Source organism: Papio anubis, chromosome 2 (assembly GCF_008728515.1).
Source record: "Papio anubis isolate 15944 chromosome 2, Panubis1.0, whole genome shotgun sequence".
Classification (NCBI taxonomy): Eukaryota; Metazoa; Chordata; class Mammalia; order Primates; family Cercopithecidae; genus Papio; species Papio anubis.
The window spans coordinates 68,358,681-68,375,532 of NC_044977.1; the positions used below are offsets into that span (position 1 = coordinate 68,358,681).

Consider the following 16,852-nt stretch of genomic DNA (forward strand, 5'->3'; position numbering starts at 1 on the left):
ACTCATTCCTGTACAGCACTCTGTCTCGAACCTCAGTTATTTGAAGTTATCACCTTCAAGATTTTGCCACACTTAATCTCACTTGTATATTCTACCCGGTATTTCTTATAAATTGACTTCTCATTTAAATTTGCATAAAACAGAAACCATATTTCCTCTATAAGTGGAAATTCAGCATCGTTTATCATAAACAAAGTCTTCATAAAGGGTATATATAACCTATTGAAATTAAGAAAATGTTTCCCCTGCATATGCCAAACTTATCCTGTGTACTGTCGATAATATCAAGACTTCATTTCATTTCAAGCCTCCTGACTGTGGAGTTGTGCAGTTATGGATCATTAAGTTAGGGCTGCAGCTTGCTTTCCAAACTCTTGGGAAATGAGGGCTCTTCGTTCAGAAGAAGAGGTTTTCTAGGTCAGTATTGATCATGGAGGATGATGGAAAGATTGATTCCCAGTACTTACTGCCCTGGACACAGCAGGACAGCCCATGGTGGGTGGTGTCTTGCAATAGAATGACCTGGAGTGAACCTCTTGGGAGAAGGGAGGGGCCTGAGGGGAGAGAGGAAGAAAGCCAACACTGAAAAGAGAGAAAGAGAAGGACCTGCAGCCAGGTCCACTTCATAGTTCTGTCTAGCGCAGACTTCGAATCAAGTATAACAAGATTCTTTATCCATCATTTAGTTTATTCATTATATGCATAATAGGATCAACATCTATAGCTACAATCCAGTTATGAAGAAATATAACTGAAGTTAAATTGCTCGTGTTCCTCCACATTCTCAGTGGAGGCCATTGTGTCTGTGTATTGGGGTGGGGCGAGATTTGACCTTGTTAATTAAAAGTAATTTAGTCACTTCAACTGTGAAACTGGGTCTCTTCCAATTTAAGTCTCTTTTGGGGAAAATGACCACCCTCTTCTCCTTCTCCAAATGAACAGGCATAGGCAGAAATATCCCTGACCCCTCCTGACCTTGGGCCATGCCCACCGCCTCTGGCCCTGCTGTAACCTCATGTCATGAAGACCCCTGCTATGTACACACACGTCCAGACCCCAGGCCCTGCTGTCTGTAGGCTTTCTAGCAATTTCAAGCTCCAGATTGGAGATTTAGGAAATGTTGTCTGCCTTCCCCCTACCCCACCAGAATGAGGGGAACCTATAAGGTTGTGGCAGGCCCTCCCGGCAAAAATAACCCCTCCTGCCTTCACAGCTGTTCTCAGACCTGACCGCCATGTTGCTCAGCACTGTAGGAATGAGGGCCTTTTCTGGGAGTCTTGGAGCCTCTTGGGCTGTACCAGAAAGCGGGTTCCACACTGCTCTGCTCTAGGCATCCCCAAACTTTGCGTGGGGCTCTCTCCCATCCTTTCAGGGTTTTAACCTCACTCTCCTCTCACTCCAAGATTTTAACTCCCCAACTCAGAGTTGGTTTTTTACTAACTGACTTTCTATGTGGTGGGAAATTACCCTCACATCCTATCACATCTCGTTTACTCTATGATCACAACTCCACACTTGGGCTCTCTCTTTAAATCAAGTCCTTTTTGGAATTCAAAGGAAAACCCATTTCTCTCTCAGGTACCTAGCTCTTGTAAATCAGAAGCACTCTGCTTTGAGCCTTTGTGGCTGCTGTGAGTTAAAAATATCCATTAAACTCTTCAGTTGCCTATTTGGTTCAGATGCCTATTGGCCCTGCCCATAAATACCACTGATTCAGTTGGTGGGAAGCCCCAGGCAACTAGTAATACCTAATGAGCAAAAATATTTGTTTTATTTTTTTGAAAATACTCTCCTGCTACACATGCCACAACCTGGAATAAATCCTGTATTTTATTTTTATTTTTATTTTTTTTTGAGGTGTGTTGGCTGGGTGGTTTTGTTTCTGGTTTGTTTTACAAAACAGACATATCACTTTGTTGTCTGTCAACACATGACATTTTTTCTTCTGAAGAATTTCCAAGTGCATTATTTTTCTTCAGAACATTCCAGTAGGAAATTGAGGAGGAAATTTGCCAGTTTTCTTGGTAATGAATGATTATCTATTTGGCAGAAGACTGTCAGGTGGGACATAGTTGCTCCAATCCAGTACTAATAGATTGGGGATTTATCAAGTGGTCAGCATATTAATGGGTCTAACCGTACTTTGCTTCCTTCCTTAGGCCTTGCAAGTGCTTTCACTTTGTATTTCGTCATTACATTTTCCAGTGAAGTAGCTGTATCCTTATACAGAGGAGGCAACTTGGGTTTCAAGGGCTACATGACCTGTGAAGGTTATCCTGAGAACCTAGGTCTTAAATCCAGGTATTAGACTCCATTGGACAGGTGTCTTCCTTGCCTCAGTTTCTCAAGGAGAGGTGCCAGATTGGTGTTCTAGAACATACCTCCCAAGGAGTGGATTGCTGTGGTCAAAAGCTGACCCTCCTGCATTCAGCTCAGTTCCCCAAGGACTCTTCACTGTGCCCTGTTCACAACTGATGGTCACAGATGTTGACTGAATGAAAGATGTTCAACTTTTATACCTCTTCTAGTCCTAGGGTGATTCTCAAGGCTTTTGGGGAAAAAAAGCATTTAACCATCATTAATAAACATTGTGCTTAGTTTTACTTTTACTGCAATCTTCGATTTGGAAGTCCAACAAAATTAATTATAAGCCTAATGGCTTTTGAAATCTATTTGCAAGATTTTACGTATAGTCAAATTTAAGTGTTTCCATTTTCAAGATGTGTTACAGAGAGTATAATCTCGAATTACCAGGCTTCCACTGTAGCAGACCTTTCACTTCTGCAAGGGTGGAAGAGATTTTCAGCAGCTGAATAATGGTAGATTCCTTCCTGTAGGTATTTCACCAGCAGACATACTTCACAAATATTCTACACATTGGATGAGGTTTGCAACAGGGAAACAGACCAGTTCAATGACACATGTTTTTTAAAAAGGGCTTTTTTTTTTTTTTTTTTTTTTTTTAAATGGTGTGACCGGATATTTTGCTCCTATTTTACGCTCAGCACAAATGTACAGATACGTGCTTTAATGAATATGTTAAGTCTATCTCTGATCTTCTTGGGCTGTAATCTCTTCCTGTCAAATTTGCCAAGCCAAGCAGAATCAGTTGTCTTGTTTTTGTTTTCAAGAGAAGCTTCTAAAGCTCCAGTCCTTAGCACGATCTTTAGTGTTTTTCTGATCTTTGAAATGGAAGAGGTGTTTTGTTGTATTTTTTCAATGCGCTTCAAGTACTAGGTTAAAAAGTCAAGCTTTGACAACTTTTGACAGGGGCATGACGGCAGGAACTTTGGTTTGTGATGCCTTTGAGGAGACTTGAAGTTTGCCAGCACCAAAGTCCTCTTGGTTTTTACCTTAGGCAGGAGTTTTCATCTTAATGTTATTTTGTGCATAAATTCTACAGAGGACATTGCCACATCATAACTGGGTTCTCAGGCTGGAGTTGACAACCACCAGCCTCTTGGGAATTATGGGCATCTTACTGATGGGAAAACATCTTCAACATGTGTCCCTCTTTCTGTGGCTTCATGACCTCATTCCTGGCTGCTAAGATTGGGGAAAGATGTGTCAAAAACATATAGTAATATCTTAAAAGAAAATAGCTGAGTAGTTAGGAACAGAGGTTTGGGAATCAAATTGTCTGGATTCAGATTCCAGCCCTGCCTACCCACCCTCATACCGCAGACAGTCTGAAATATTGGAATAGTCTTATTTGTACAAATAGCAAAGCATTTATGGGATAGGTACCTCCATAAAGAGAGATGTGTGTTTGAGGAGCTACTGTTATTACAGTAGCTTTTAGCTCCTCCCTACACTAGCACCGTTTTAGTAGGAGGGAGCCAAGGTGGATTCTCAGTTAATACATCTATCATCCTGTAGTTTTTTGTCTTCAGTTTGATCTTAGAGTTCATCATTGCCACCTTTGCAGTTAATTCAGTGTTATTATTTTTTTAACGCAAAACAGGCTTGAACAACCCAGCAGGATTATCATTCAACATAGATAAAATTCCATTCCACCCATGTGACTCAATTCATGAGCCCTAGGATTGATTTTTCTAATTGCTCTTTTACTTGTGCTGCTTTCCTCAGACCTACTGGGAGACCCAGATGATCACCCTATGCTTACCTCACCACACAGAACAATATTTCTTATTTGCACAGTAATTCGGTGCATAGCATTCATAGCATAGTAATTCTATGACCTACTCCAAACAAATGGGGAAGCATTTTCTTCTTCATAGCCTCAATCCTTGTCCTAATCCTAATGGTCATACCAAACAGTGACTCTTGGGCAGGTTCATCTCTGCCTGATGTCCTTATCTTTAAAAAAAAGGATAATAATCATACCTCCTCCTAAGACTGTCATTAGGATAAATTGCATAAACATGTAAATGTTCATAGAACAAAGCCTGGCACAGAGAACAGCTCCAGTCTTTGCCAAGACTTCCTGTTTTTCTATTACTTTATTATTTTTGTATAATCTATTTCTGTTTACCAGTTGCCCTGTGTCTTAGTTCAGGCTACTATAACCAAATACCATAGACTGGGCAGTTTTTTTAAATTTATACAACAAACCCTTTTTTCTCACAGTTCTAGAGTCTGGAAGTCTGAAATTAGGGTGTGAGCATGGGCACACCAAGGTGAGGGCCCTCTTCCTGGTTTGTGCATGGCCATCCTTTCTTTGTGTCTTCACACGGCAGAGGGAGGGCCGGCTCTCTTCATCTTCTCACAGGGACACCAAGCCTGTCATGGTGGCTATACCCTCATGACCTGATTACCTCCCAGAGGCTCCATCTGCTAACACCATCCTATTGGTAGTTAGAGTTTCAGCATATGAATTTGGGGAAGACACAGACATGCAGTCCATAACACTGTGTATCTTGCGCAGCTTGTTGCTTCAGCATCTGAGCTGTTCCCTGTTCCTTTAGCAGGGGAGAGATAAGGGGCAAACAGAGTGTCTAAGGTGGTTTCTCTTTGCCATCTCCTCTATCCCTCAACTCCCAAGCCGTAGCATCACAGACTTAGAGAGAAGACAGGGTCTATTTTTTTTTTTTAAACGGAGTCTCGCCCTGTTGGCCAGGCTGGAGTACAATAGTGTGACCTCGGCTCACTGCAACCTCCGCCTCCCGGGTTCAAGTGATTCTCCTGCCTCAGCCTCCCGAGTAGCTGGGATTACAGGCGTCTGCCACCACGCCTGGCTAATTTTTTGTATTTTTAGTAGAGATTGGGTTTCACCATGTTGAAGACAGGGTCTGTTATAACAAGATAGTTACAAATATGTTCAGTACATGTATTCAGTACTAAAGACTTTAGTAGATACTACCTAGCTGTCAGAAAAATCATTAGCAAAGTGCTTTCCAGTTTTATGTGTAGACATGTTGCTTAGGAATGTTTGCTTAATAACGATAGCTTCTTGAAACATAGAACTTGGCACAGCATCAGCAAGGAACATCTTTTCTGCTTCTTGTTGTGTTTTTGTTTTTGTTTTTTTGAGGCAGAGTCTCACTCCTGTTGCCCAAGTTGGAATGCAGTGGTGCCATCTTAGCTCACCTGCAGCCTTGACTTCCCAGGCTCAAGCTATCCTCCCACCTCAACCTCCTGGGTAGCTGGGACTACAGGCGTGTGCCACCATGCCAAGCTAATTTTTTGTATTTTTTGTAGAGATGGGATCTCGCCACATTGCCCAGGCTGGTCTCGAACTCCTGGGCTCAAGTGATCCACCTGCCTCGGCCTCCCAAAGTGCTGGGATTACAGGTGTGAGCCACCAAACCTAGCATTCTTTAATGTTATATTACATTTTCTAGCAGAGAATTAGAAGGGATACTGAGAAAAACCTATTTTGAATGGATAAAACAATGAGAATCAAAATTTTTCTTTAATGCACTAATTTGATAATCTAGCAGCATAATAAATCGATACTGGGTATATTAAACAAAGTGTTTGTTTTTCTTTTAAAGATATTCTGGAGTGTATACAATAATATCCCTCCTGTGACTAGCCTGCCTTTGAGATGCAGTTATCATTTAATGAGAGGAGAGAGGCGACCACTTTGGTAAGTGTCTAACGTGTAATTTAAGGTCAAGGTGGGAGGGAAATGTTTATGAACCTCATAAAATATCATATCACCTGAGATGTGTGTCTCACATGGACAACATAGAAAGTCTATGATACCAATCATGACCCAGGGTCTGGGGCTAAGTGTCCTCCTCCTTTAATAGCTTGATGTAGTGATGAAGATGGACAGTAAGTTAGTTTGCCCAAGCTGGAGTCCCAATTAGTAATAAATCCTTATGTCCTGTCATTCAGTCTTTCTGCATTATTTACTCATTAATAAAATGTAAATGTGTCTCATCTTGAGTAGTAGCAAATGACAGAAACCTAATTTTTTTGTGTGGGTTTTTTGTTACTGTTGTTGTTCGGTTGGTTTCTTTTTTTTTTTTTTTTTTTTTTTTTTTTTTTTTTTTTTTTTTGAGACCGGGTCTTACTCTATCACCCAGGCTAGAGCACAGTGGCACCATCACAGCTCACCACAGCCTTGACCTCCCAGGCTCAGGTGAACCTCCCGCCTCAGCCTCCCAAGTAGCTGAGACTACAGGTGCATGCCACCACCCCCAACTAATTTTTTATTTTGGGTCGAGTTGGGGTTTCACCTTGTTGCCCAGGCTGGTCTTGAACTCCTGGGCTCAAGCAATCTGCGCGTCTCAGCCTTCCAAAGTGCTGGGATTACAGGCATGAGCCGCCAGGCCCAGCCACCAGAAACCTAATTTGAGCAAAAAAAAAATTGAATATGTTTTTAACCTGTGACTGGGAAGTTCACTGGTAGGGGTAATTTCTGGCAGATCCGGCTCCAGTGTTATCAGGAATCTGATGGTCCCCACCAGAATTATTCTGCTTTATTCTACATTGGTTTAATTTTCGGTTTTATTTTCTCCCATCTGAGGTGGCAAAGTGGCCTTCGTATGCTCTGGTCTTACACCCTGCAAGTTTACTAATGTTAGTACTCAGCAGCCCAGATAAAATCTCAGGGCTGGCTCTCATTGTCTCACTTTGGATCCCCTTTCAATTTCTGGCCAATCACAAAGACTAGGAAGAGGCAGTACTCTCATAGGCTAGCCTGAGTCAGAAGCCCATCTTTGAAGCTAGGACGTGGAGTCAACCCTGCCTGAGTGGATCTCACAGAAGAGTAGGGGGCAGGTGGCTCTTTAGGGGGAAACTGGAATGCTCTTACCAGAAAGGGAGCAGATACTAAACAGTGACACACAGCAGGTGTCCTTCACAGGGATACCTATGAGGCCTTGATACATGGTTGATAGGAGAATCACATGAGACAATGTCATGACTATGACTTTGAAGTGTCAGGGCCTTCCCTTGTATGAAGCGGTTGTATTCATTGTCCATCCCCAGAGTCAAGCAGGCCTGTCTGCACCAGCCCTTTGAGGATGAGGATCTCAAGTCCTATCATCTTCCCTGCCCATGGAGCCACTGAATGCCACTTTCTTGCCTCTCCATCCCTAGCTCCTTCCTTTTGCATTCATCTGCTTCTGTTTCCAACAAAAGGACTGATGAAGAGTTTATTGAAAAATGCCCAATCTTACCCCTGTTAAAATGGCTTTTATCCAAAAGACAGCAATGCTGGTGAGGGTGTGGAGAAAGGGGAGCCCTCGTACACTGTTGATTAGCACAGTCAACTATGGAGAACAGTATGGAGGTTCCTCAAAAGACTAAACGTAGAATTGTCACATGATCCAGCAGTCCCACTGCCAGATATATACCCCAAAGAAAGGAAATCAGTATGTCGAAGAGATATCTACACTTCCATGTTTATTGCAGTGCCATTCACAAGAGCCAAGATATGGAATCAGCCCAAGTGTCCATCAACAGATGAATGACTAAAGAAAATATGGTACATGTATACCATGGAACAGTATTCAGCCATCAAAAAAATGAAATTCCGCCATTTGCAACAACATGGATGGAATTGGAGAACATTATATTAAGTGAGATAAACCAGGCATGGAAAGACAAATATCTCATGCTCTCATTCGTATGTCGGAGCTAAAAGAACAAAACAAAACAAAACAAACCAGCTGAACTGATGGAGAAAGAGAGTAGAATGATGGTTACCAGAGGCTGGGAAGTTGCGGGGGTGATAAAGAGAGGATCGTTAATGGGTACAAAAATACAGTTAGAATAAATGAGGTCTTGGAGCACAACAGGGTAACTATAGTTAACAATAATTTGTTATGTATTTCAAAATAACTAAGAGTGGAATTGGAATGTTCCTAACACAAGGAAATGATAAAGACTTGAGGTGTTGGATAGATATCCTAAATACCCTGATTCAGTCATTATACCTTGTATGCATGTATCAAAATATCACATGTAGGCCAGATGTGGTGGCTCATGCCTGTAATCCCAGCACTTTGGGAGACAAAGGTGGGAGGATTGCTTGAGGCCAGGAGTTCAAGACGAGCCTGAGCAGCAAAGTGAGGGAGACCCTGTCTCTAAAAAAAAATTTAAAAAATTAGCCAGGTGTGATGGCACATGCCTGTAATCCCAGTTGCTTGGGAGGCTGAGTGGGGAGGATTGCTTGAGCCCAGGAGTTCAAGGCTACAGTGAACTATGATCATGCCACTGCACTCCAGCCTGGGTGACAGAGTGAGACCTAGTCTTAAAAAAAAAAAAAATTCAGATATACCCCATAAATAGGTGCAACTATTATGTATCCATAATAAAAAATAAAAAACAAAAACAAGAAAAATGCCCAACTATTTTGTTTTTAAGGTCGTCTATTGTTAAACTAAATGTATGTAGAGATATTTAATCTAAATGGATGTAGAATCACTTAGTCCTGAGTGTAACTTTAAACGTTGGTCTTTGGCCCAGGGAAGAGGAGAGTAATGCAAAGGGCGGCGTATGGAAGATGAAAGTCCCCAAGGACAGCACGGTAGGTTCCTTCTGATCTTCTAGAACCGACAAGGCTTGGGGTTGTTGACTGCCTGTCATCAACATGTTGTGCTTTGCAGACAGCCTGTTTACCTGGCAGTCCCCAAACAGGCTGGGGGTGAGAAATTCTGTTCTGACCTTGATTTTCTGCCTTACACTGTCACCTTGAAAGTGTATAATTGTGCTTCTCCATAGACATGGTGTAATATGTGACTGTATGATGCAGTCTGCAGGAGTAAATGCCTGTGAACTTCACAGAAAAGCTGGGTGAATGTCTTTATGGTAGTCATTCCTTTGACAGCCATGACTAACATGTGGCATATGGTTTTACAAAGTCAGAAGTAGGATCTTTGTTTCCGAAGGCTCATCCCTCCTCTACAGGGGGAACAAAAGCAGTTCTGAGAATGTCAATGGCACAGAGAATAGGGAGGCTTGGCATTTCACCATCCTTTGGGGTTTCATGAGAGACTATGCTCCATCTCCCTCTGGGGCTGATGAGAACCTGGATGATGTGACGACCTAGTGGGATGCTGGTTTGCAGTGATCAAGTCTCAGAAACCCAGATTTCCCAGAGCGAGCTCTAATTAATCATATTGACTGGAAATGAACGCGAACATTAAAATCGGTTATCTTAAGCCCTGGGAAACCAAAAACGTCTTTGAAAATGGACAAAAGGGGAAATGCTACCCAGTTTCACCTTTTCATGATTTCTTTCATGTGGATAAGCTCAAAGAACTGAAATGTCTCCAGGGACCCATATGCTTGAGCTGGAGTCATTTTCCTATAAGCACATACCCAAAGATATGACCAGATTTATTTGTCAAAGGTGCAAACTATTCGTCAAGATGTGAAGCTCCAGCGTTTTCCTGTTATTTGTTGTACATAATGAAAACTATCAGGGGAGCAGAGAATATAAGAGAATGAGGGAATATAAGGTGTTTTTAAAATTTCATTATGAACACTTTTTGCCTTTCCATGTTATTTACTCGCACTAGACTTTGAACTCTAGTAGAAGTAATCATGATGTCAACATTCCTTGAAAAGCAGCTGAAAGGCAGTTTTGTCCTCTCCTTGTTAGCTCACTTGGCTGCGTTGGGTTACAAATAATAACTCTTTCATATCCGTGCAAATGCCTTCATCCCAGGCAGTTTAGCCTACTTTTTGTCATCAGCCAGTGGGAGTCTTGTGGGCCAACCTTGTCTGAATTCAAAGCAGAAGGGTGAAGTCTCCCTTCCCCTAATGGCATCTCCCAGCTCTCAACTTCATCACTAACAGCTTGAAGGACTGTAGCTGGACAGAGAAAATGGAAGCAATGATTCCTAGGTGGTAGACTCATAGACCAGAAGGGACTGGCTAGGAAAGACAAAAGAAAAGGATGAAAGGTCACTTCTCAGTTCCCTGGCTAACTGCCATGGCCTTGGTTAAAGATTCAGCGAGACTGCTTTAAGCTTGTGAGGACATAATAATAAACACTATTATTATAGTTAATATGCATTGAGCACTTGGAATATAGCAAACACACAGCTGTTTATGGCATGGATTTTAAATGTTAAGCCCTTTTATTGCAGTCATTGTACTAAGCCCTCTGAGCACATTTGTTGACTAATTTCATACCCACAACAGCCCTGGAAGGTCAGACCTATTATTATTTCCTTGTTCACCTAAAGAAACTGATGATCAGAGAGGTTGTTAACCCACCTGGTTTGCAGATAGCAAGCAGCCTCTCAGGATTCAAACCTAGTTTGGGGGCAATTTGGAGCCTGTGAATCACAGGAAGGAGGATAAATAGGACCAAGAACTTTTTAAAGGAAGTAATGTGAGTGGAAATAATCTGGCTGTCTATTGGATGCCACTAGTAGATTATGAGGAGAAAGAAACTCCAGTGTTTCTCATTGGTAGGAGGCAGACCACAGCAGGCACTGAATCTTCCAGGGAAATTACATACATTCTTACATAAAGTTCTATCGCCTGCCATAAACAGTCTGCCTCAAGTGAATGGAATTTCCCAAGACTCTAGTATTAAATAAACAAGAAATGTCCTTAAGTGTTCTTTACTTGTATAACCTTTGAAGTACCTTATAAGTAGTAAGAAAAACAGAGAAAGGATTTTGAAGAGAAAGATTTTACTAATAGCATCCACATATAATTAGCTTCTGTGTTTTGAATCGGTGAGAGGTAAAGAATTGGAAATTTTTTAGTCGTTTGAATGCGTTTTGCCTAGAAATTCTTCTGAATTTCACCAGGGGTTTCACTAGAGGTTAGCTTTTACTAGACTTTGGCTCACTTGTATCTGTGTAAAGTTATTTGTAAACCACTGAAAAATATGCCACGGTGATAAATGTTTGCACCTAGGCTTTGGAGGTGTCTGTGGACTCCAAATATGGGCACAGAAAGTACATGTGAAGTTGAAGAAAACATAATTTGTTTAGCTCCTGAGGATAATGTTCTAAAAATATGTGTATTTTGTTTTGTTTTTTATTATTTTCCCATATCAGTCCGCAGTTTGGAAAGAGTTGCTGTTAGCAACCATCGGGGAACAGTTCACAGACTGTGCTGCAGCAGGTAAAGCAGCCCACGGCTCTGGCCGGCCCTGCCTCTTGTGCTACTGGCTTGTGCTTGTTTCTTGCAGCAGTTTGTTATCACGTGTTTGACTTTTTACATGTTTTGAAGTTGTTTATTTTGGAACTACAAAGTTACTCAGTTTTTTTTCATGTGATTTTGGTGTTTAGTGTTAGATATGTGTGTCTATGTCCATACGTGTATTTACGTATGTGCATATTATATTTATATATGTATGTATATATTCATGTATGTGTTTCCCTCTTAGCTTAACTTAATAGTATCTGTAATCATCTGTCCAAAATAAATAGGCAGAAAAGAAAAATCTGACATTAACTGGGCCCTTAACACAGTTGGTAGTAGGTTCCCTTTATCTCTTCCAGTTTTTCCAGAAGGGGAAAGTGCTTTCGGTGTCTAGTGAAGTTTGTAGGTGGGCAGGCACAATTCTCTCTGTCCCTCTCAACCCCTAACCCCTTCCTCTTGTTCTCTCTGTCCCCTGCTCAAAGAGGACTAGAGTAGTAGGTGGGGACATGCTCACTGTTATGTCCCAGGATCTCACGGTGGAGGATAAGACAGAAGTTCTTCAGGGCTTTTCTTTGGAGACCATTTTCAAATACTCAGGGTATTTCTGAGAGCAAAACAAAAAGCTTTTGTTTTGCTTTGTGTTTATCATGAACCCACTCAGAGAGCAGAATTTAATTGCTTGTTTAAAGTTTTGTTTTCTTTTGGGGGTAGTTCCTTCTGAATGCTCCTGAAGTAACATTTAGAATACTATTTTTCCTACCCAGCTTTCAGTTAAGATTTTCTTTTTAGCTAATGACAATGATGAGTTGTCCCTCCGATGTCTTAGATGGGGCCGTGTTTGAGAGCCCTGTAGGCCTTGCCAGTCCCGGGGCGTGTTTCGGATTCATCTCATGAGCAGTTCCTATCATTCCACTTTTGTTTTGCTTACTTCTTACACCACTTTTTATTCACGTAAGACAAAACCTGCGCTAGGCATGGTGGCCCATGACTGTAATCCCAGCGCTTTGGGAGGCCAAGATGGAAGGATCACTCGAGGCCAGGAGTTCGAAACCACCCTATGTAACATAGAGAGACCCTTTCTACAAAAAATGCAAAAATTAGCTGGGCATAGTGGCATACACCCATAGCCCCAGCATCTTTGGAGGCTGCAGTGGGAGGATCACTTGAGCCCAGGAGGTAGAGGCTGCAATGAGCTGTGATCACTACTGCACTGCAGCCTGGGTAACAGAGTGAGACCCTCTTTCAAAAAAAGAAAAAACAGAGACCCCGGTTAAGATAAAATTGTCTGTAAGTACAGATTCCTTCTGTTTTAATAGGGAGTATTTAGCAACTTGATAATATACAGCCAAAAATGTATCCTGTGTATAATTATAAACACATAAATCCCTGGGAGAGGAAGTTTTCTGCATGAATTATTCCTGTTTCCAGAACCAGGGAAAAATAGTCTAAGTAGTAATAGCCAGGATTGAATAAAGAAGACCAATTGTTTTGTGGTTGACTTGAGACATGAGAGCACCATTAGCTATTAACCATTAGCTCTTCCATTAACCAGCTATGCCACTTTTAGCAAGTCAACTAATCTCTCTGGGCCTCACTCCCCTCATCTTTAAGCAGTGGCTCCTCCCAGCTCTAATGTCTTATGCTGCCAGTACCCTAAAATAATCAAGGTTTTGCTGGTTGATTCTACTTATGAATATTACATGTTTGCTGATGGATCTGCCTTTGGATAAGGGTTGCAGCCTTTTTTTACCAAACCATTTGTGAAAGTGCTGTGCTAGTAACTATGCCTGGTTACCAAGAGCAAAACCAAACTGAAATATTGACAGTTCGGCATCCGTCCGTTACGTCACGCTTTGACCAATAGGGTAGAAATTGGCAACACCAAAAGACAGGAAACATGAACATTTCCTCAAAAGGGTGACCTTGTGACTTCATGGCCACTCTTGAAACTGGTAAACTGCAAAGCTTCCCTTTGTAGTTGATGATTTTTATTTTCATATAAAATATAACATTGAGCTCTGGCAAGACTGTTTTTAAAGTGTAAATTAAAAAGTCAAGAATCTGTATCTAAGAATATTTTCTTGATGGAATAATAAGTTTCTGTGAATGGCCATGATAAGGTACTATGTTTTTTGACTCTTTTGTTTAAATGTGGCATATATACAGAAGAGTGCACACGTCATATGTGTACAGTTTGATAAATATTCACAAAGTAAGCATATAACTGTAACTAGCATCCAGATATATAAGCAGGATATTACCAGCCTGCCAGGATCCCTCTCTGCTGTCTTTCCTTCCTTCAAAGGTAACCTGCAGTCTAACTTCTAACATCATAGGCTAATTTTCGCTGGTTTTGAGTATTTATATAAATGGACTCATTTAGTGTCAAGTCATACACATTTAGCCAGGATCAAATTCATTTTAAAAAAGAAAAGAAGGAAGAGGGGGAGAAAGAGAAGGGAAGAATGGAGAAAAGAAAGGAATTACTTTACTGCCAATTATTTCTTTTAGTAAATTGGATATGTTTTTATTTAAATTATATCCTAATACTAAAACGTTTTAACTTCCAGAAGACAATTGGAAAAACTGATGGCATGAATATTTAGATTTACAGAGGCCAGCAAATTAGGTGAAGCATACTAAGTAAAGCAAAGTTTTCTTATATTGATAATGCTTATCTCTCACCTATTACATATTGATGCTGTTTATGAAAGTGCAGAGAGCTGACCGTATTGCATTACTGTGTCATGAACAAGGAAAACCAAGAATCAAAAGTTTGTATTCTTTTCATTTTGCTGCAAATTTGTGTAAACAAAGTGGCTGCAAGGGAGGATAAAACAGTATAACACCCTACTATCCATCCGCTGTTCTCAACTGTGTACAAGACAGCCCTAATCTGGAATTTTGTTTTTTTGAAAAAGTCCACCTTAATCAATGTAGATAAATGCCTTAACGTTCATTCATTGAAGGACAATCCTGTAATAGCAGAGCTGTACTCAGAAGATTTACTCTCACTCTATACACAGGGCTAACAGATGGTCATTGGCTCACTAGCCCACAGTATATAATGCCCAAAACCCGAAAAGGGATTTCTAGAGGGAGGCATCAGGAAGCAGGAAGAATTCGTAGGAAAGGAGCAGACAAGCAAACCGCAGAAAGCAGATGAGCAGCAGAGAATGCACAATCTGGGTCCAGTTAGTGTTGGGGCAGATAGCGCTGACCACTCCAAGGTGCCTGAAAGCTTGGCAGGAAGTCAGGAGAAATTCTTGCTCTCCTTACCAAAGACAGCAAGGCATCAAGGAAAAGTTCATTTCAGTTCACTTGGCTTTCAGAGGGCAGGGAATTATGCAACCCATTTTAGAAAAAGTCTCATCAAAACAGAGTAAGAAATAGTCACAAAGCTTTCCTAAAGTTAAAAAGGGTAAATTACTTATCTGGAAAATGCATTCGGCTGGAACACTTTATCTGAGTCCCTGGATAAATGTGATGTGACTGCTACACCTTTTGTGCACTGACTTGCTTTCCTCCAGTGATTCCCTGTAGAAACAATTATTTCTTACAAGTTGTCTTGTGCCACCTTTTTTCCATCTTATCCTTAATTTTCAGATAAAAAGACTAAGTTCTTAGAAACAGTCAGACTGACTTGAAAGTATCACTCATTTTTTTTTTTTCCTGTCTTCCCCTCAGATGATGAAGTAATAGGAGTTAGTGTCAGTGTTCGGGACCGAGAAGACGTCGTCCAAGTCTGGAATGTAAATGCCTCTTTAGTGGGTGAAGCGACTGTTTTAGAAAAGATCTATGAACTTCTGCCCCACATAACTTTTAAAGCAGTATTTTATAAACGTAAGTGCCTCATTTCCAGTTATTACTTTGTAGCTTACTCTATCATACTTTTAAAGATAAAAACTGTTTTGCAAATGCGATGAAGGCAGACTCACTTGAAATTTGATAATTCAGAAAAGAATTCAACAAAATACATTTAAGTGTTTAAAAAAAAAACCAAACATAGTCTCAGAAATTAAAATGATATTTTATTTTTGCCTAACTGTGTGGATCAGAAAAGGAAATAACAAATACTGTGTTTGTTATTTCAGAAATTTTTACCTGAACTCAAATTTGTAATTCTCAGAAAAAAATTTACATTCTATTGGAAACAACAGTAACAAAAATGTCATTATATGAACTGGCAGGTAGATATTCAATCATCCCTTCATAAATAGGAATTTATAATGTATAACATCTGTATTTGTGGAAGAAATGCATTCTGAGCACAGGCATGATTGAATGTTCTACTGAAATGCTAATACTTCCTCATTATGAATGACTGTGACACAGAACCGAGAGAGAATTCACGCCTAGTAGTGAAATGTTAACGGTATGAATAGGTGTGTGGACCCATTGTTTCCATCATGATTCATGTTCATTGCTTTTGTGTGCTCTTTTGAAAAAGTCTTCTTTTTCATAATGAAACATCTTAGTGCTATTAAACCAATGTTTGGTAGATCAAACTGCAGGTCACACATTTAACAAAGAGTTAGAGAAAAGGACGACAGCCCTACACATGTATGATAAATTTCCTATATCCAAAACTCTTCCTAGAGTCAATAACCCATTTTTTAACTACTGTATTTCATTGAATCTAAGATGCTCTTGAAGATAAAATGCTCCATTATTTTTAGTATTACTAAAAAAGAAAAATAAAAGGCTCCCAATTAAACTGTAACACATTATTGGTACCGAGGTCTTCAAATATATGTGTGGTAGTTGTGAGGAGTGCATCTTAGAATTGCTGAAATACAGTTCATTAGTGCTTCACTTTTTCCAACTCTTTGCCAAAAAGGATAAAAAAATCAAATTTTGTTTTGTGAGTATCCTAGTATAACAGGGGATATTAACACTAAGGCCTCCCTGTAAGGAATCATATAATTACAGGCCAAATGACTTAGATGTTAAGCAGTGGGACTGATCTGGCACTACAGATATTCTGAATTTTAAATGGAAGTTTAAAAGAGACAGAAAAATGTCACTGCAGAAGTTGCTTATTGGCTGTGCAGTGTAGAAGTTGCAAATTTGCCGATGCTATTTTTATTCTTTAAGGATACTTTAATTGTATTTTCACCCCAGATATTAATTGAAAGGTCATCAAGAGTTTTTTCTTTTTTTTTATTTCACAAGACCAGCAGAAACTCTGTAGATGGAAGTGTATTTCATTGGCATTTACGTATGGGGCTAAAACATTTTTTCCCATGAACCAGCTCCACACTTGACTCTAAAGAGGAGAACACCAATTTGGGGTCATTAAGTCAGGCACTTTGGATTTGTG

General features: G+C 40.3%; 1 protein-coding gene across 5 annotated transcripts in view; it reads left to right on the plus strand.

The window, feature by feature from the left end:
• Positions 1 to 16,852, plus strand: part of EIF4E3 (eukaryotic translation initiation factor 4E family member 3) — a 136,302-nt gene that overhangs the window by 49,621 nt on the left and 69,829 nt on the right. For all 5 annotated transcript variants that reach the window (XM_031662780.1, XM_031662779.1, XM_031662778.1 and 2 more), the window contains 4 exons: positions 5,958 to 6,052; positions 8,887 to 8,947; positions 11,442 to 11,508; positions 15,217 to 15,372. In XM_031662780.1, the coding sequence (XP_031518640.1) occupies positions 6,027 to 6,052; positions 8,887 to 8,947; positions 11,442 to 11,508; positions 15,217 to 15,372 (310 nt within the window). In that variant the 5' untranslated portion in view covers positions 5,958 to 6,026. The remainder of the gene's footprint in view (positions 1 to 5,957; positions 6,053 to 8,886; positions 8,948 to 11,441; positions 11,509 to 15,216; positions 15,373 to 16,852) is intronic.